The sequence below is a fragment of the Atheta coriaria genome, unplaced genomic scaffold, assembly GCF_025399875.1.
Source record: "Atheta coriaria isolate IRGN ID8LTWV9N9 unplaced genomic scaffold, Caltech_Dcor_3.1 hic_scaffold_1_pilon, whole genome shotgun sequence".
NCBI lineage: Eukaryota > Metazoa > Arthropoda > Insecta > Coleoptera > Staphylinidae > Dalotia > Dalotia coriaria.
Window position 1 is genome coordinate 1,045,972 of NW_027045443.1, and position 20,938 is coordinate 1,066,909.

The 20,938-nt window shown below is 44.6% G+C and overlaps 2 protein-coding genes across 5 annotated transcripts; one reads left to right on the top strand and one right to left on the bottom strand.

Annotated features, from left to right (window-relative positions):
* The first annotated feature begins 2,845 nt into the window (after positions 1-2,845).
* On the top strand, positions 2,846-20,353 carry LOC135789758 (rap1 GTPase-activating protein 1-like). Of its 4 annotated transcripts, XM_065299758.1 has the most exons (7): positions 2,846-3,236; positions 9,123-9,366; positions 16,458-16,625; positions 16,802-17,227; positions 18,083-19,234; positions 19,297-19,620; positions 19,681-20,353. In XM_065299758.1, exons 1-7 carry the CDS (start codon positions 3,148-3,150, stop codon positions 19,822-19,824), a joined length of 2,547 nt encoding a protein of 848 aa, XP_065155830.1. In that variant the 5' UTR covers positions 2,846-3,147; the 3' UTR covers positions 19,825-20,353. The 4 variants fall into 4 exon arrangements, with proteins under 4 accessions (XP_065155830.1, XP_065155848.1, XP_065155824.1 ...); XM_065299776.1 differs by lacking the exon at positions 16,458-16,625; XM_065299752.1 differs by lacking the exons at positions 2,846-3,236; positions 9,123-9,366 and adding an exon at positions 13,566-14,133.
* On the bottom strand, positions 4,684-5,506 carry LOC135789780 (uncharacterized). The gene is made up of 2 exons (XM_065299789.1): positions 5,416-5,506; positions 4,684-5,348 (listed from the first exon to the last, which is right to left on the bottom strand). The coding sequence occupies exons 1-2, from the start codon at positions 5,431-5,433 to the stop codon at positions 4,893-4,895; spliced, it is 474 nt and encodes a 157-aa protein (XP_065155861.1). The 5' UTR covers positions 5,434-5,506; the 3' UTR covers positions 4,684-4,892.
* Positions 20,354-20,938: the final 585 nt, after the last annotated feature.

Below are 20,938 nucleotides of genomic sequence, written 5' to 3' on the forward strand. Positions count from 1 at the left end.
GAAATTAATAAGCGCCGCGCGCGCGCGCGCTATCGGGGCCCGCCATCGGTCATTGCGCAATGCCATCGGCCTGGGGAGCGCGCATAAGGATATGCCGTCTTTTGCATAACGCGGGAAAGCAGCGTGGAAAATCGGCCTAAATGTTATCTATTGTTTTTGCTAATGTGGCGATCGATTTGTGTTGCATATGCATATCGCTGCGCAACAATCGACGCGCAGCGAAACATTTTTCTGATTCATCACAACACAACACACAACACACACAAAAAAAAAACACGCAATTTTCTCATAAAACCAGCTAATAAAAGTGTTTTTACAAACAGCATCGTGAGATTATTCGCTTTGGCGATGAGTCAAAACATCAGCGCATAGATCTCATAATCCGCAATGTCCTCATATAAATTACAATGAAAAGCAATCAATTCAACAATCGATGAAACCAAATTCCAACACAAATCCAAATACGCAATCCGATTGGAAAACGCGCGCGCGTTGTGTGTTTTTTTTTGCGATCAAAGTATCGACAAAGTAGCAGCGTTTACTCAGCACGCGTGCGTGGCGCACAGATTCGAGGCATATCTTGCGTCCACCTTTGATAGGCGATGAATATAGTTATGGTAATACCAAACAGCGAAATACGGTGAATCGATTTGTCCTTGCAATCCGTAACGAATCGTTTCCATGTGCGAGGAACGCCGTGCAATGAAAAAAAAATAATGTAAAAATCGATTTACATACGTGATATTATTGTCTACTTGATATTTATATATCTCAACGTGTTGGACAATATCCGCACATAATATATGTAACACTCTAATAATATTTGGCAATGTATAAACACGTTTTTTAAAAGTTATTTAAAAAAATTAATTTTTTGCGTTTTTCTGCGTTTTTTGTGCGTGATTTTTCCTAATCGCGAGATTTTTGAAATTGGGAAAAGTGCGTGAAAGCTATAACGTATTAGAAGCACGCACACGACGTCCGGCGATGGACGGGCCACGACAAGATAGTTAACGACGTCGCTTAATGAGTGCGCATGTCCCGCATACACTCGTATCGAAATCCAGTAGCGCATAATTGCCATTCGTCGGCGCTTTACTGCCCGCAACGCAGCGAAATCAATTCGGCGCTTTGGATGAGATGTAAATGTGGCAGTGTAGGCAACCAAGTATACAATTACAGCCGGGGGTTCACGCGTTTGGTTTCTCTCCGCGCGCGCGCGGCAAAAACATCCTTCTCCGGTTATGAGTTATGACCAACATGAATATGCATATCGAGCGCCGCGTGGTTATTAAACATGGGCGGTTGTCCGCCAGTAATAAATTAACGAAAATCGAAAGTCACTTTAAATTGGAGCGAAATTGTGGCGAGATTCTAGCGGTTCTTTCACTCGACTCCGCATCGCATGTCGCTGCCGCTTGTTGTTTTCTTGGACAAATGCAAATTCCGTTCATTTTATGCTTATTATATATGCCGCCACATCATCAGTGATTTTAATTCTATCAGTTTTACTCTCGGCGAGATTCACTTGTTTTCTTCATCTAATTACAGAACGGTTTCAATTATACATAATAATGTGATAAAGCGCGAGATAAGCGTGTGTCAATTGGCAGATAGAAAGTTATGATTTATGATATCGAAGGTACTTAACAACCACATTGGTTAATTGCTGTTTGCATTAAGTGCGTGCGATTTAGCAAGAGGATGAAGAGGAGGACACCGCGTAGACAATGCGTATTAAATGTGATATTTAACTAGGAGCGAGGCGTTATTGTGCAAAAGTAGTTGATGGTCGGCAGCGGCAGCAGCGGCCGACGATGAAGAAGAAGAAGAAGAAAAAAAACTAGTGTTGGCATGTCGTATTGTAGGTCGACGAGTCGCTCGCTGAGCTGAGAATCGGCCGCACAACAATTGGTGTGGTTCTCTCGCTGGCCGTTCTTCTAATAGATCTACAATCTATTCGAAACGCAATGCGATCGCGCAACGCCGACCGCCGCATGCTATTTACCATTTGCAATCGGACGCCTCTTTGTTCCACTTGGATCCGTCTAGGGAGACAGTTTTGGCAGTTGGTAGCACTTGTTTGAGTAGTCGAAACATCGAATGCGTTACATTACAATCGATTTTCGGTGCTGGCGCGATGTGATGTGATGCGATTCGATCGATTGATTCTCTTCGCTCTATCCCACGGCGATCGGCAATCGGCAGCAGCCTTCTAATTGTGCCAAGGGAACTCTTCGTCCGGCACACCACGGCCGCCGCCCCGCGCAAACGTTCCGGATCTAATTTTAATTCATTGCTTGCCTAACTTTGCAAACGGCAACGACACTTGCGGTTAGACGCGCGTCATAAATGAAAATTTTAGTTTTTAGGTGAATTTTTTGCAGTTTTCTTCATTATCCTGTCAACAAAATCAACAAAAATTAAGTAAAAACGGTTTAAAATGTATTTTAGTACAAATTACGATAAATAACGTTAATATTTAGTAATATTTAAAGATAAACCATTAAAATATCTTTAATTTAAGAAAAGATTTACTTCAATCTTAATTTCGCGTTAGTATTAATCAAATTTCTACTTATACGTCCATCTTTTAGCATTTCTTAATTTTGTTTCAAAACCAAACGATAGAAATTTGTAATTTCTCATTATGTTTCTCTTATTTTTTTCTAGATGGCGCCAAACGTAAGAAACTTCACAAAATATCGCGCGTCCTGCTCACAACTCACTCAACACCAAACACAGTCAATCAGTAAGTTTTTCTACCGCTAGATGGCGCTGCATGTCCGTGACTCCTGCTGTTTACGCCTGCCATGCTTTGTTTTGCAGTGTGGTGCGCCGCAGAAGTCAGATGACACACACCAACGCAGCCGAACGCAAAAAGTAAATTAGCGTCGTCGCGCGGCGCGGCGCGCATTGTTTTCGCAATTAGCCGTCGGTCGCATCGCTCTGCGGTTAAACGCGCGCGCGGTCGCCGCATAAATATGTTGCTGCTGGATTCGCAGCCGACTTTTATCACAATCACGCGTTCCCTTGTGCACCAGTGCAGCGCAGCCGCAGGTTATGTGCCGTTGATCGCGTCGAAATCGTGCGCGAAAATGCCCGATCAGTGATAACATTGATAACAACGTGCGCGCGGGATAAACAATGCTGAAGATACAAATGCTGGAGCAGCTCGTCACCAGCGAGGAGGACGGCGGCGGCGGCGGCGGCAACGACGAACCTGAACTACGAAGGTAAACGACATTAATTTTGTTATTGTTTTTGTTTTTTTGTAATTTTTGCGTTATCGTTATCATACCGCCGTGGAGCTGGCGGTGCATGCATGATTATAGAGTGCATTCTGCACGTGCGTTGCGCTGAAAACGGTTCAACAGTTAGCTCTTTATGTGCTGTTAGTTTACAAGTTTGACCCACATTCCGATTGCGAGAGTTCTTCGCTTTTAACATTCATTCGCACTCGACGCACTGACAGCGAGACACAGCGTTTTCTATTGTCGTCGGCACGGACTTCTTCATCATCATCATCAGTCTGCGCGCGCGTTGCCCAAGTTGAGCTAAACGTGCGCGGCGTCGAATTAAAACGCTTACAAACATCTCGGCGCGCAAAACAGTTGTTCTTCGGGCCGAAAACGCGTGTGAATTTTTTTTTCGTCGACGGCCAAGTTTTCGGTTTCGTTCCCATGAATTCGTGTTTTATTACGTTGTGTTTTTTTGTAGACGAAATGTTACTCAACCGATAACTTCGATTTCGTTGTGTAAATATTAGCATAGCTGTGATTTTCCGCGGTCGACGCTGCTTCCTGTCGCGACCATCGCTTTCCTTCGGTCTTCGGAATTTTAATTAGCGGTTTGGCGATTTCGTTTCCAGCGCGCAATTCGCGCTTCCTTCCCCGGGCTGACGCGTTTCATTATTCATTTCCTCGTCGTGTGGGTCGCGGCGACAATGCGCGATAAAAACCGCACGCCAATCTATGAATTTTAATGCGCGCATTATATAAAAGTGTTACGGGCGCAGCGCACGCCCGCGACACGCGACCGTTACACTTTGCTCGCACGTCCGGTTTTCACCCCTTTTGCGCTTCTTCGGCGCGCTTCCTCTAATCGCGTCTTCTTCGCGATGCATGCTTCGCTTGATGCGTCTAATTGCGGGCGCGTGCTCATGCACCGTGTGCTAATAAGCAATACGGCGTTAATAAGCAAACGGCTCGTTATCGCATGCATCTAAAACGCAATGTTATAGTCGAGCGTCGATTACAAGCGCAGATAACGAAATCAACGCGCGTGTTGTTTGTGTTGCCTACGTTCAACCGGCATACGGCGCGTTATTCCACCAGTACTGCATTTTATTCACCGACAGAAATTCTATGCGGCGCGCACACGCAACCCACGCAACTTCAATCATAAATCAAGGTCATGGATACAATGCCAACTTTTCCCAATTTTCCGCGCTCAATTTTTATCGCGTTTCGGGGCACTATTTTCGATTATACGAGTTTCCAAACGTGAATATTTTCATAAATCGTGTTTCGCACTCGGTGAGGCATCGAAAGGAAACAGGACGTAACGCTTTTGATCCCGACGTGCGCCCAAGGTCCGCATTCTAATTGTTCCGGTCACTCTATTCCTCCTCCTCGCGTCTATAATTAAAACGTAAGCGAAGCCAGATAATGACACGTTAAATTCTGTGATTTTCACGTGCGTGTGTGTGTGTATTTTCTTTAATAAAAATGATAGCGCAACAATTACGACCGTTAAAAGGTCGCCGTTTCCGCTACTTTTCGTACAACAATTACATAATAATTAAATAGAGTATAACATATACAAAGTAATAATCTAAGAAACGAGATAGAAGCACTAAACACTGGCGAAGTCGCAGTAGTCAAATGAAGCTATGCGACTGTCTCCAAACGAATTATACTACTGCTACGCGACCAGTTGTTTATACTTCGTCGTTTTAATAATGTAATGTAACTGCTGGTGGTGTGCGGCAGGTCCTTGGCGCAGTCGATAAGTTCATCGATGATGTACTGCGGCAGGTTACGCGTGAGTTTTTCTAGGATTTGTCGTGACGTTGAGTCTTTACTGCAACTTTGCGTGAGAAAGTACCGAAAGGCTTCTTTTAACTTCAGACGTTCCAGAGGGTGTTGTAGCCATTCAGGGAGTCTATCTTGGAAGTCGTCTTGAATGACGGCGATGTATGAGCTGAATTTCGTCGCTAGGTCGAGATCGCAGCCGGCGATTTCGTCTAGCAACCCGACGTAGAAATCTTTTCGATCTGCATCGTTCAAGAATCGTCTTCGGTAGAAATATGAGAAGTTGTTGTGTCTCTGGGACAAACGCGTGTTCTGAAAATTAAAAAAAAAATTATTAGAAATTGTGATTTTTTTTAAATTTTAAAAATAGGGGACTCACCGTGCATGAATGACACATTTTTGGAGTGTATTATTTAATTAATTTTCTAAGTTGTTCTCAGGTTGTATTAAGTTGTATTGAATGAATTGCGCTATGCGCGATTTTGACTTATATAGTGGTCCAGTATCAATAATTTTCAAGTGTTTACAAACTTCGAGTTGTTTGTTTATGGGTTTAGTACACATGCCGAAAATAATCATTGCAATTTCGTAATAACTCTTGCCTAACTTATAATAGAACATGAATAAGCGATAAGCAATCAATTCTCAAAAATTCGATGATTATTTAAGTACATATGGGTGGCATGTGTGCATTTTTGGAAATATGTTAATATGCGATTAATGACTCAAGTAGTTTCCGCATTTTTTCACCGCGGAAAAGCAATTTCCAAGAGGAAATGTTAAGTTTACACGCTTCATTAGTCAGTCTCTTGCTTTTTTCGATGTCCTGGAAGCGGGGCGCAATGTTTTTGCGCGATACAAAAAGCAGAGAAGCGATTTTACCGCATGTAGCACGCAGAGCCGACACCCAACGGTTTTAAGGGCGCGCGCGTGAGTACACCCTCCGAGAGGGCGAGCGACATCATCACTCTCGAAAGGGGTGCTGCCTCGTGTTGCAACTCGTGCGCGCGCCTCTTCATCGCATAAAAATTCCCCAAAATATTTTTATCGCGATGAGCACACGAGGCACTCGAACGCGCAGCATGCGCTTCCACCACCCGATGATGATGACAATTGTCGCGTGTTGGGGCAGGACATGCGTGCCAGCCACGTGAATCCATACGTAGGAGTTTGAAAAATAGACGACACTGCTTACGCCATTGACACCTTTTCAATGCCAATATTAACGCGCTCGGGATGCGTCGATGTTTTATGTTTCTATTATCAATCGAATAAGGGATCAATTGGAGCAATTACACTTCGATTCTAATGATAATCAGGGTTGCATTGGGCTCGGATGTAATTTGGCATGAAACATTTCCATTACCGCTTCTCGGTGCAGTGATACAGCTTATAGCTGATATGCTAAACAGATTAACACACAGCCCTAGAAAAGGTATTGTTGTCAGTCGTTAATCATTTTTATGTCTATTGGGACGCTCGGGATGCTTTGATTTTGCATAATACGTTCACATATATCGCTTTGTAGCCTTTTTTCAACCTGCAGTCTAGTAAATAATATCGAAATATGCAAATCATGCGAGTCTACAAGCGATCACGTCTTGAAGGGCACAAAAGGGTTGCAACTGAACATCGTTATCCAATTTCGTCCGAGTCAGTTATTAGTTACTAGTTGTTTCCTTGCGGGATAGTTTGTTAGTCACAAATGGTAATAACGATGATTATTGAGGAAATTACAAGGGTCGCATCCGAAATTACGCGTATTGATGGCATGTGCGATACGGTGTAATGACAGGCGTGCGTGGCACACGTCCACCCTCTCATATATAGGTCGACACTCCCAGTTTTCATTAGCTCAACACCCAGCTACAATCAAATTAGTGCTTTGATTACGTGTTAAATTTCCCCTTGTTTTTCTTCGGAAATTTGAAGAGAGCACTCCATACATACAATCGTCCTATTTAAATATTTAAATATTTACACAGCACCGTTATGCTGGAGCGTGTGCCATGTGCCAAAATGTCGATCATTGCTTTATATTCGGCTAAACGCATTGCGCGATGATTGTCTTCACAAATTGTTGAATAAAACAAACATTGAATAAAATTATCGGGTAAGTAGGACTTGCACATGTTGTGGCTCCTTTCACTCTACTCCACATACTCTGTAAACAGCACAACATTTGCGTTTTTGTGTTGTTTCGTTTTTTGTGCGTGCTTTTTTTGTAATGCGTAAAAAACGTACATGTTGGTAGCGTATGTGCTCGTATTTGCATCATAATCAACTCTCAAGTAGCATTGACTCTTTGTGCGGCCGCTCATTCACGATTTTGTCTGCTTTCACACTCGAATTAACATCAATATCTACACAATGGTTCATAATTCATGTCGGACTATCTAGAAACAATAAATTTACTATTCCATCACGTAGGGGTTGTGTTTTATATCAATTTTTTAAATTTTATTTTAATTAATGCGTTTTTTTTATTTTTTTTTATTCTAATGCATGCAGTGTTTGTAACCCGATCGCGTAATATTAGAAGCACATTAAATTAATGCACGATTAGATGCGCATAAAATTCGATGGACATTAGATTACGGCGACGGATCGAATTCAAACTGGTTTGTGCCTAAACGCCAAACTAATGAAATCATCGACGGAAGGGTTGTTGTGAAACACGCGGGGTAGTCAAGGCCACACCGGTCCGTGCCGCTGACCACCCCTTTGGGTAGGTACATAAATCACAAAGCTTTTTAATTACGTTTTTTTCTTCTTATCGTTTGAGTTAAGTTCATGAGCGCGTAATAAACGCGATAGAAAACAGAAATTTCTATCACGTGTCGAATGCAGTTGGCAGTTCTCCTTTCCTCCTTCCTTCCTGGCTGATTGTGTATTCTTAGAGACGGAAACTGATCCTTCAAAGTCGATTTTCTACCTACGTGTGCTTGTGTAACGCGGAAGACGCACGCTGCAGTCCCGTGTCCGAAAGCGTGAGCCGCAAGGGTGGTTCTCACGTTTTTCGCTCGCTCGCGAACGGTGCACAAACGAGGAGTAATGTCATTACCATCGGCAACTTGACTGTCGTTAGCATCGGACACGCATAATCACATAATAATACGGAGTCCTACCGTACTTGGCCGGCGCGTTTAGAATATAAATTATGCGACTTGCGTTTGAATTATTGAAATTATTTGCATTGCAATATTGCAAAAGCGACGCCAACGCAACGCGGCCGGCAGCCGCCGCTCGACTTCTCGTCGACTCTTTGTGTCTTTCTCGCTTTCTTGCGCGCGCGCGCTGCACGCTCCGCGCCGATATTATTTATTTATACGAATTTATGCGAAACGTAAATGGCGACACACCAACTCGCCGTCGCTTTATACGTACGGCGTGCGCGCGCGCGTATGTAGGTAAAATAATGTAATGTAGGAAAAAGAGCACGAAACAGGAACATTACGACACGACAAACATGGTAAAACCGCATGGCGAAACAGCGCGCAAAGCCACCCAGCGCAACACAATATTCGCCTGCTAGTCGCTGTTTGTGCTGTGCGCTCGCATTGCGAAAACGAAATCGAAAGTTTTAATCGATTCGCGTACACCTAATACACCGGCCACACTCGATCTGCATTTCGCTCGTTTTACAGAGGAAAGCATCGCGTTTGGGGCAAAACCAGGGAAACGGCCCACCCTTGGCCGCGCTGGACGCGTGCGCCTTCAATCCACAAATACAAATAGCAAACACAAAAAATAAACGAGGGGCGATAGGCGTTGTTCTATTCTTCTCGGCGAACAATCGCAGCGTGACAATCGATTTCCAATCGATTATCGATAAACTAGCGTCCGGACTAGTTAGCTCCCTCCGCGCGCACTTTTTCGTCGTTTTAAGCGCATTTTATGCGTTTCCTCACACGCTGGGGCCTTTTGCATTTCTATGGGATAATGTCATAATCTATTTATGCCGGCTCATTAATTCTTCTCCCTGCGCTCGTGCGCGCAGGCATCTGATGTTCATCATCAATCATTGCGTATTTGCGAATGTCCGCGCGCGTGTTGTAGGTACTCAATGATTTGTGCTCGTTTTAGGCGACAGCATGCGACGGGCACGACGACCATTTGGCATCACAGTACGGCGATGGCTCAATTACCGTCCGCGCCGGTAAACGTGAACAACAACAACAACACGACCACCACCAACAGCACGCCGAGCGCGCTCTCGACGCCGGAGCGTCTCAAAGGCACCACGTACGACTTGTTCGAGCTGCTGGAGAAGGCGCAAGGCTCCCGCTTGGACGACCAGCGATGCGTTCTACCCGCGTACTTCAAACAGGTACGTGTTGCTGCAATCGCCGTTTTTAATTATTACCCGAGCACGAACTGAAACAGCTAACTAACCATGCATTTTGCGCGCGCCGCTTGCAAAAAATTCCCGTGTTAAATTCAAGACACGCCACCTTAGAATTCGTGGCATTTCATGAATTACTTCATTTTGAAGTAATTCACGCTGTTTTTTCTTCGTCTTCGCTAGTTTTTTAACGTCGAATATAAAAACGTGGCGCGTTGTTTTTTTTTGTTGTGTGAATCGCCTAGCATTGCTTTGTTTCTTCGCGGCGTCGCGCTGCTTTTGTCTGTCGTGCTTCACAGACATCAGTGTTAATATTTTAAGATTTTTTATGGTTATCATCTCGGTTTTTATTACGCCCACGTTTTTATTGTTAAAAAATAATTTTATAATCGGCCTAAGTCACTCCGTTTTTTCTCCGTTTTTCATAATTTTATTGACTATTGTCTTTTGGTTGTTTCTCGCGGGTTTTATTATTTCGCGCTTAGATTTTTGGTGATGATACGGCATGCGAACGCGTTTAAAATTAATTTATTTCTACGCGCGGGAGTTGTTTTAATACAACGGAACATACCGCGCCATCTGTGCGCCAATATTTAAATTGTTAGGTAGTCGAGTTCTATACATTATCCGCCTGCGTGTAGATGGCGTTGAAGAACACTTCGCACTTTGATTCACAGATGGCGCGACGTGTATAATACCAGTGTATTATATTCATTATTTCAAAGGCGTGTAACAACCAACGCCGTTGTTGTTGAAAGATCGCGGACAGATTGTCTTCCTTTCTATTCGGAATTAGTTGTGGCCTGTGTACGCAACGCACAAGCGGTGAATTGTTATCGAGGCGCGCATTCGGCGCGGATTTATCGACTATTTATCTGCGTAAAAAGCAGGCGGTCGGTAAATAATGCATAGGTAGATAGAATAAATGGAGAAACGCAATATGAAAAAGTCAAGGTTGTTCGGGTGTTTCAATACATGGTAGCCGTTGCGGGCGATAGTAATTTATTTACGTGCGGCGTGCATTTATATTTTATGTTTTCCATAATTTATGTACGCACACTGGAACTAGACTGTTTTCTGTGGCATGGCATAACTTGTAATTTAATTATTTAACATTTGAAAAGAACGCCGGAACGCCAACATGTCGTTTATGCATGCATTCGCCCGCATTGCAAAGTCCAAGACGAAAAGGAAATGCTCACAAGTCACAACACACTCGAAAGAAACTTAGAGAATTAAAAAAACTAAGTAATTACGTAAAATCAAGGAAATTGAAGTCCGTTTTGCAATTTGAAACTGGTCGCGTTGCGTAGTTGCTCCCGACGCGTCTGTCGAGACGTCTAATTAATCGCGTCGTAGTCTATAATTATGCTAAAATAATTAATTCTGCTAATCTTATGCTTCAATAGTTACACAATGCTAATTAAACATGCGTGCATTGTTACGTCTGTTAGGCGAATGCATTAGGTGAAAATGCAATGCGCGTTTTTCATTGTTTATATTAAATTAGAGTCCCTCAACTGGTGTATTGTAACGCGCGCGGCACTCTAAACCGTTTATGGCTATTTATATTCACGATCATCACTTGATATTTGTGTGCACTTACGAGCCACCCAAATCCAAACATCGGATTCAATGGCACTCCGCTCGCGCGTAATTGAATTCATATTAATAAAGTGTGACACTTAAAATATTTGTAGTGCAGCGCAGGCAGACAATAATAATTAAATGTCGTTATGGTGTTATGTTAACTCTGCTGGCACGCACGCGTAATTATTTAGGCCTACGGAGCAGCTTAGTTAATCAGCGTGTAATCATCGTTACGTATTGTATCGATGTTGATTATTTATGCGGCATGCCGGAGTTGCGTTCAGTTTGCATCGATTTCCACAATGAGTTGCAGTGTGCACTCTGGAGCTTGTGAACACGCTGCTTCCCGCCCGCCCGCTTTATATAGATTTCTATTTTTGAATGCGAATGTGGAAAAATGTGTATTGCATCCCATTCGAAGGCGTTACTGTGCATTGCTCAATAAAGCCTCCACTTTATCGCCGTTAATCATAACATCGCAACAAAGTAGCGCATCTCGCAGTGTGACGTTCGTGCTGAATTCTGGCGCGGTGGAAAAAACGTGCGTTTCCACGCGATCGCGATTAAAGATGAGCTGGAGACGCGCTGGAGGCGAACGCAACAGCCCGTCGAAAATGTCATAGCGCGAGAGCTGTAAAAATAGGCATGGGTAGAAAAACGCGTCCCGATGTGCGTCGCGAACGAAAAAAGACCAACAATAAAAAGCTTGTTAAAAAAACGCTTTGAAGAGGAACATCGAATGATCGCGTATAGGCGATGGGTATGTGTGTGTGTACTGCTGGTGTCTCTTGTACGGTTTCGTGCGGGTGTGATGGGTGGATGGCGCTCACCCACCGGAAAGAGCGCGTTCTTGCACCGCTCGTTTGTCTCCGGTCGGCTTTGTTCTTCTGCACGGGCGTAGACACACGATACGTGGGCACAGAGGGAAGAAGACGAGACAAAGTGCGGCGGCGGTTCACACAGCGCGAGGCGGGCCGGCGCGTTCGCACCCACCGTGAAACATGAAAAACGGATGTGGATAAGTGTGTACTTTAAGCATTCGCCGAGGTAAGCGAAGGTACACACGAACAGCTCGCGATACTGCTGCGCACAAAGCGCGGCGCTCGTTGAAATATTGAAAACGTAACACCGGACGAGAAGATGACCAAAATAAAACGCGCAACAACAAAAAACGTCTCCACGTCAGAGCGACGGTGACGTCGTTGACAGTTTTTTTTTTGCAGACGCGCGCAGTAATAACCCCAGAAGCCTTCCTGGCTATTAAGCGCGCTATCTAAGGCAAATAGCACAAAGTTAATGTTTGTTTTGCGTTGAGGTGTACTCGTCGAGCGAGGAAATTACAAAGGAAGTCGTATAGTCGAAAGGAAACTGCGTATAAATTATAAACTTTGCAGTGAGTACCAAAGTTGAACGGCATTCGCCACACCACCTTCCAGTGTCTACGAAACCGCCGCGCGCGCGTAAAAATACAAGAGGAAAACGCACGCAGGAATATTAAGCGAAGAAGTAGAAGAAAAAAAACGAACAAAACGGATTTCCGCTCATTCTCGTTTCGGACTTTCTCATGTCCTCTTATTTTCTAGGCTATATTTGTCTTTAATATTGTATTTTATTGCGCAAACATTCAGCAACAAGTTTATCGTGCCCGTTTAGTATTGAATGTTTTATTTAAATTCATCGCAGTACCGAAACGTATTCGGGAATTTTGTGATCGTTTCATCTTCTTTCCGACTGATAGAAAATGCCAAAGAGGGTGAGAAGTAAGTGGGTTATTTTCGGCGAGCTCCAAAATAGAAATCTATAAGAAACTAAAAATGAAAGAAAACTCGGAGCGGAATTTATCTCCGCGACTGTTTCTCGCGCTGTGTTCGCAACACAGGCGTTTCGAATCATTGAAAATCATCACGATTGCGACGTTGAAACGAATTTAATGTACGGCGCTGGAATTTCGTGTTGTGGGTGGCGATGGAAAACAATTGCGATGTAGATTTAACAGCGAGAGAATTGGCGATACGAAATTAGCGTAATATGCAATTAAAATCAAAGAGTCGCCTTTCAACGCGACAATGAATCACGGCACCAAAATACGAACACCTCGATTGGCAATTCAATTAGGAGGAGGCAATTACGGACCGCTTAATGTGTCAAGGCTAGAACAAATTCCGAAGAATTGTCAACGATCACGCTCGAAAAAGGTTTCTCATGAATTTCGATCAATTCGTTCTAGCAGTGTGGTGTGTTTGTGGTGAACTTTTCATTTAGTATCGTAAGTTTGCCAACTCGGGTGGTTGGAGAACAAAAACCGGAAACGGGGCAGGTGCTGACCGTGGCGTTTGGAGGGCTTAGTTTCCGATTAAATTTCGAACACCTGACGCTCGGGAGCATTCAAATCCGGTGGAAAAAAGGCTGGATGCAAATGCGGTGTGTCGGTTTCGGCGTGCTGCCGGTTGAATTTCGTCGCTTTTCGACGCAATTCGGTCGATTTTATCGGCCAAACGGGCAGCCATGTTCCCGCAGATGAACGATAGTCAGGCGGCTGCCACCACTACCGGCAGCTAACTAGTCGCGCTGGTCGCTGCTCGTCGCTGCCGGCTGCCGCTTTCAGTCGAGCTCGAGCATTCTTCGCGTGCGTCCGCATCGCGTTCTCACCTCGCTAAGCCTTCCTGCGAAAATGTGACGTGCGGCGTCGGTGGCGGAGTGTCTGTCTGTCTGTCTAGCAGACGCTTAATGGATGTGCGGTTTTGAGAGTTGTTCGCTTCGCGTATTGATTGGATATTTCGCCGGCGCCGGTCGCGGTGACGAACGCTGTGAGTGATGCGCACTTTTACGAACACATCCCCAGTCAGCGGCGGTGCATCCCCTAATTCAAACTCGGTGAACACATCGACGATCTCACCGCTGCAGTCGCCAATTCTGGCGAAATCCCCGCGCCGAAACTACGCCACCTCGAAGTCGCAATCGAACACTAGCCTGCAGGCGCACTTCGAGCGGCATTTCGATCGCACGAATTCGACCACGTCCGAGAAAAGTGCGCCGGATTCAAGGGAAAAGGGCAACACGTTGCCGCGTGGTTGGGTCCGGCAGGCGGTTATGGGGGTGCTCCGTTGGAAAGAAATGCCTACCGGCAGGAGCAGTGACAATATACCAAAAGTTGCTCTTCAGGTAATAATAATTACACATCGCGCAAGTCTCTGCGTGTCGCAAATAATTATTTTGAAACTGCTTCGTAATGCGGCAAGGTGCGCACTTTGGATATATTGGTGACGGTCGTCCGATCAATCATGCATGCAAAAATTGTCAATCAGCCGATTTGATTCAATCTTCTTTGGTGCGCGAAAGTTGTCAGTCATAATTTTAATGCTTGTGTCGTTGTTGTTGTACCGGTGGTGGGGCCGGGCGCGTGGGCGTATTTCATGCATGGCTCGCGATTTGAAGTCCGTGCGCGCAACCAAATTCAAATTTGAAGGCGCATTACGCAGGGAATATAGCAGTCCAGGAGTTGTAAAGAGCGCCGGTGCACATTTCGCTGCAGTAGTGAAAATGATCGAGGGCAATGAACCGATACATCACCCAACTATGTTTACTGTTGGTATACACCTAGAGAGTCGGCTGGTGCGCGCCGACCGGCGACTTCGAACGGCTTTAATCCACAATCCCGGCGTCTCTAAGCTAAGCCGCCGCGCAGCGCACCAATGCAATTCCGATTTACAGTTTTGCTATTTCTGCTTGAAGCGCCCGCGCGCGCCGTAGAATTTCTTCGAAACCTTAATGCGCTTAACGATCAGCCGCGCGGTGATCACTCCCCAGTCGGGGTCTAGACTTCCAGACTCGAAGGCGACCTCGTTTCCCCGACCTCAGACTGAAGCTGAAAACCGTCGAAATCGCCGGATTGCGAGTCGAGGCACGTCTCGTGCGTCTTTTCAAATCTTCGCCGAACGTGCACCGTCGAAAAGTCTTCTTCGTACTTCCCGGATCGGATCGCACGTTTTTAAAAACAGATTTACACGCTCACGTTCGAAATACGCATGACTAACATAAAAACGTAATAAAACGCGATAATAATAGAAATATGAGCGCGTAGCGATGAGACAATGCGGCAATCTCTCAGATAGAGACGGTGGAATCGTCATCCGTGTCCGCAGGTAGCGCACATTAGTGATCTTAGTCACTGTTTAATCATCGGACAGCATCAAATGCTAGTAGGTATTTGGAATCATGAAGCAACGAACTTCAAGGTTTCATTATTCAGGTTTACAACGTAAAGACCGAAGTTTTGGGGAAAACAACGCTTTATGACTGCGCGCCACAGTCCATGGTTATCATTTTGATGGAATGTAAACGGCTTTTTTGGGGCGTAAGGTTACTGTTTCTTTTTGTGTTCAAATTTTTGTTATATAATGATTTGCACTTTAACCGCGCGCGTTTTACATCTGCTGCGATTTATACGCGCACAAAAGAACGCGTGAAAAAATTGTGTGTTCGCGCGCCATTTGGTTGAATTTGGAATATGGCATATTGAAAAACCGGAACGCAGTCAAGAACTTTCATTTCGTAATGCCTCGTGTTTATTAGATTGCTTTGTTGTTTTTTTTTTCTCTCTACCTGGCGATATGGGCAACGTGCTAATGCAATATTTATAATTCGTGACCAATGAGACGTAATGAGCGAATGCTAAGCGCAGCAAAGTTTAGGTTGTGCGCTCGTGGACATGTCGGCCGCCTGGCTGGCGGACAGACAAACACATGTATTCTCTTCGGTGCCGTATGTAGTCCAGTGTATTCGTATATAATATCGACGGCGTGCGGTTTCTTTTCCGTATTGTCGACGCCGATTCGCCTCGGCCACGCAGTTCTTAGCACGGTCGATATGAATACGGCGCGATATGAAGCGGCGGCGCGCCGCGTGGATGTGGGACAATGTGAAAGTTGCAACTTCTTTTTACTTCTCGTTATTTCTCTCATTATATTTCCTTCACAGATGAATCAGCGCGCGGTTCGCGCGACCTGCCTGCTCTTTCTGGCGTTTGCAATGACTAATCGAAACGATGTTTTAAAGATTTTCTTTCTTTTTCGCTGCTTTTGTGCGCTTTTCAAAGCGCGAGTGGCGTTATAAAACTAATGGTACGTGCATGACATATGGCTAATGGCAATTTCACCGACCCAGGCAATCGATAAGTCGATTGCGCTCGTTTGTTTTCCATTTTCTGTTTTCTATTTACTCGCGTTCGTGCCATGCGTTTATTTTACAATCTGTCTGCGTCGCGTTTCGTTTTCCTCGATTTTCTTTTTTGCGCACTTCGCGGCGCGACGCGCGGAGAATACGCGCGGCGTTACAAATAAATCAAGCGGAATACAACTTCAGTTCCGGTTCGCATATTAGCGATTACCAACACAACAATTACGCTCATTGCTCAAGCGCGCTGCTCTTTCTCTCTGCGATATCTGCTCCGCACGAATTTTAATTGAGTTCACTTCTAATTGTTATAGGTAAACAACAATAATACAAGTAGATCTTCGCCTTCGAGCGCCTCTTCGTCTTGTGCACTACTTCGAAACCAATCTTTCTCGCACATTTCTGCTTCTTCGACCAAGCACAATACAAGAACACAACAAAACACAGCCAAAACAAACGCAAACATTAACAGTTTCCTACGGGTAAGTAGTGTCTCTCTTTACTACTTCTCTTGCTCCAATCTCGGAGATTCTAATATTCTAACCAGGTAAAAGTTGACGTGCAGTTATCACCTAATGTCTAACGGAGCGTAGTAGTTTATATGCATGAACAAGTGCTTTGAGACTCGCTAACAACGAGACGTGTATGTGTGTTCCAGGCGACAGCAACTCAGCAAAGACACAGCACCGGTAGCACCGACAAGGAGTGCCACCAGCGACTGTCCAGCAGCAGCAGCAACAACAACAAAATCTCCTCACTCGGAGGCGGCGACCGGGGTGCCATCACGCCTGTGTACCACCGCTCGTCGTCCCTGTGTGGCACACCGCCCGGCTCGCCGCAATCGGCCAACTCGCAGCAGTCGACGCAGACACAATGCAGGCGTCTATTGCAGGAAACGCTATCGCGACCCGGCCAGCTTCCTCTGATTGTGGCGGCGGAAAACGGCGGTTATTGGGTGGACGGCACCGACCACGAATGCTCGTTCGATTTGCGCGGCGCAGTCATCCTGCCGCACGGCACTTGGCGCGCCAAGATCGAGACGGACGACACGGCAAAGTGCTATCGCCGCTTCTTCCATGGCCGGGTGAGTTTGAGATGCGTTTGTTTTTCTTATTCGGCACTTCCTTGTCCTTCGCCCCACACGTGCGGATGAACTTTTGTGCTAATTACCACGAGATGGTGTGTCATAATCGCTGGGAAGCAGCGCTTCTTAGGCGATGAGACAAAGAAGTGTTGAGAAAATCACTCAAGCAACGCACGAGAACCGTGCGAATCTTCCCATGCGCTTTATTCGAATTCACGAAAATATACGCAATATACGCAACCGGCTGCGAATGCTGTGCGCATTTCTTTTTATCTGAAAATTTCACAATTTTTATTGCTCCGCACTAGCGGTTGTCAAATGTTGGGTAGATGCATGTACATGCTCAAAGTTTTGAACACAACACCGAGTGTCTGAAGTTCTGGTTGCGCGAACGCGCGCGCGCACACACATTCACAAAAGTAACACGAGCATGCCAAAGTACTGTATCTTCGACTTCAATTGCACGCTTTGCTTAATGGCAACTCGTTTGTTTGGCCATTGTTCGCGTTTTAAACGCGTGGGATTCGGATTACAATTATATTTTCCATTGTACTGGTCGCAAGACCTGTGAGAAGCCCAACCCATTGTTCATGCATTATTCTAGTACGGAATGATCAAGAATAAAGAAATACAAAATGCTAGTTACACAACCGCGATACTTGAACGAGAACAAAAAGAGCACAACGACTCCGAGAAACGAGGCCCAACCTTCTTTGTACCGACTTGCTGTCGTGATTCATGGTCATACTTCCTGTTAAACAAGCTCGAAACTTATGCGGAGCAGAGAAATAACACGCATTCTGCACATCCTGCAAGGCCAAGACGATTTATTTACTAATTTGGTATTCTTTTTAGGACCACTCGAATCTCATCGGCACGGACGAGACGCTCGGCCCTGTCCTACTTTCAATAAAGTACGATAATGTAGGGAACCAGGAGCATACTCGCATCATGCTGCGATTGAAGACTGGCACAATGCACGAATTGGTCCCACTCTCCTGCATGGGCACACAACCCACCCCGCAGAAAATGGCAAAGTTGCTAAATGAATCTCTGCATATCGAGAATTTCACTCCGGTGCTCTGCCCGAAGTCATCAAGTCTCATTGCTACCTATGACGAACACGTGCTGGTTTCCACCTTCAAATTTGGAGTGCTCTATCAGAAATTTGGCCAGACCACCGAGGAGGAGCTTTTCTGCAACAATGAGACAACGCCGTCGTTCGACAACTTCTTGAATTTGCTTGGTTCACGCATCCAGCTCAAAGACCACAAGGGTTACCGAGGTGGACTAGACATTCAGAATGGGCACACAGGTGATAGCGCCGTTTATGAGAGCTTCAAGGACAGGGAGATCATGTTCCACGTGTCCACCTTGCTACCATACACGGAGAGCGATCCGCAGCAATTGCAGCGCAAGCGACACATTGGCAACGACATTGTCGCCATTGTTTTTCAAGAGGAAAACACCCCATTCAGTCCTGGTATGATTGCCAGCCACTTCTTGCACGCGTTTATTGTCGTGCAAGTGGTTGATGGTAACACTCCCAACGCCAGATACAAGGTGAGTGTCACCGCACGCGATGACGTGCCCTTCTTTGGACCAACGCTACCTACCCCAGCAGTATTTCGGCATGGCCCCGACTTCAAGGAGTTTCTTCTCACGAAACTTATCAACGCGGAGAACGCGTGCTACAAAGCGGACAAGTTTGCTCGTCTCGAGCTACGCACCCGGGCGTCTTTGCTACAGAATCTCACAACTGAATTGAAGGAGAAAACAACCGAATTTCTAACGACTGGTCCCGTGGCCCCTCTCACGCCTAAGAGCGATTCTGGGCCCGGCTCACGTTTCATGGACACGGTCCGAAAAGCCTGGACGTCGCGGGTCAAGTCCTCTTCCAGCGTGAGCGTCGACAACGGTAACAACAACAATCTGAAACATGAGGAGAAAACAGACAAACACACGAAGAAGTCTAGTCAAGCCATGGGCAACGGAAGCACACCATCGGTATGTATTGCAGCTAAATTTAACGCAGGTCATTTTAATGCTGAATTCGTGTGAACTTACAGAGCATTCGTTCGTTGTCGAAGAAGAGCAGCACTTCATCAACGACATCTTCGCCCGACTTAACCGCCCACGCACAATCGCATTCTCATTCAGCCATGTCGGAGGCGTCGGACGATTCGCTAACCAGCGAGGACTTGGAACACTTAGTGGGCGGCTACATTGATAGCGATACAGGGTTGGAGAGTATGAGCAGTGCGGAGACGGCTGCGAAATCATGCAGTGTCTGCCAGGATCAGCCGCTGCCCAGCAGTGGTGTTAACGACACCCTTATGCAGGAAGTAACGCGACTGAAGTGCGACAAACTGGAACTTCTGCGTCAGAATGTCGTAAGTGTATTAATTTTATATTGCATTGCTATAATTAATTCACACTTTAATTTGATTTAGACCTGTCAACGGGATATGAAGCGATTGCGCGAGAAAGAACTCACCCTGCAGGCCGATCTCACAATGGCGACCAAGGAGATCGTGCGTCTCAGAGAACTGTTGAAGGACTACAGTCCCAATGGCGAGCTGTCGTCACCCTCTTAAGTTATTAATTTCACCCCATTGATGTGGTTTGCACCTGCATCGACTGCATTCTTGCATTTTTCGAAGCTTTTCGAAGGTTTTTTTAAACATTTAATGAACAAAGATTATGTTTACCAACACGCGTTAATGTAATACCAATTATACCAAAGTAACATTCCCTTTCTTGATTTTTCTTAATGTTTTTTTTCTGTTTGCAACTTAAATGAAATTGCAAAGAATGTTTAATTATTTAATTAGAATCATAGGCAAAGAAGACGAAACAAAGATACCTTTTAAGGATACGTTTAAGAGAGAGAAATGATATTTATATAAATATATTGTATTATTATTAATATTATATATACACTTATATTGTAGAGTAGTTGCTTAGTTGTATTAATGTTACATGTGTAATGATAGGGAATACATAAAAGTGCACTGGTTTTTTTTTCTACCGAAAGAAACTGATATGTGATTGATTGTAAACTGATGCAAAGTGGAAACACTTTATGATAACGGATGGCCTTCACAAATACACTATTTAAATACATGTTTAATTTGATTTTAATTTATTCTCTCTAATTCCAATAGAAATTCTGTTTCTGCAGTGAAACTCATTTCTCTTAAACGCATCGATGTATGATGTATTTGTTTTGAGTCATATCAGCGTTTGTGTAGAAACCACTTTCTTATCGCATTCGCCATATATATACTAGTTAACCGGGCAAACATTGTTTTGCCATATAAATTATTTCTAGTTTCTAGATAAATTTTAGTGTAGACAAAGAGTAACTTACTTATTATAAGTGTGTCAGTATGAAAAATTTAATTAACTGAACTAATTGTGCCAAATACACTTAAAATGAATAATTTTATTATTATGAATAAAATAGTAATCTATAATATAAAAATGAATCGCAAAATGTGTTGTTAACCATTGTAAACGATACTTACTACACTTGATACGTATACCATAATGATGGCCGAAAACTGTGTAGGGTGTGACCGAAGTCTTATTGTGTGAGTGAAAAAGAAGACCGGCTTCAGTCTCATTCCTTCAAGCGGTATGAAAAGTGAATAAATTACTAAAATGGCTATAAAAAATAAGGTATTTAGTTCTTTTTCACTAAACATG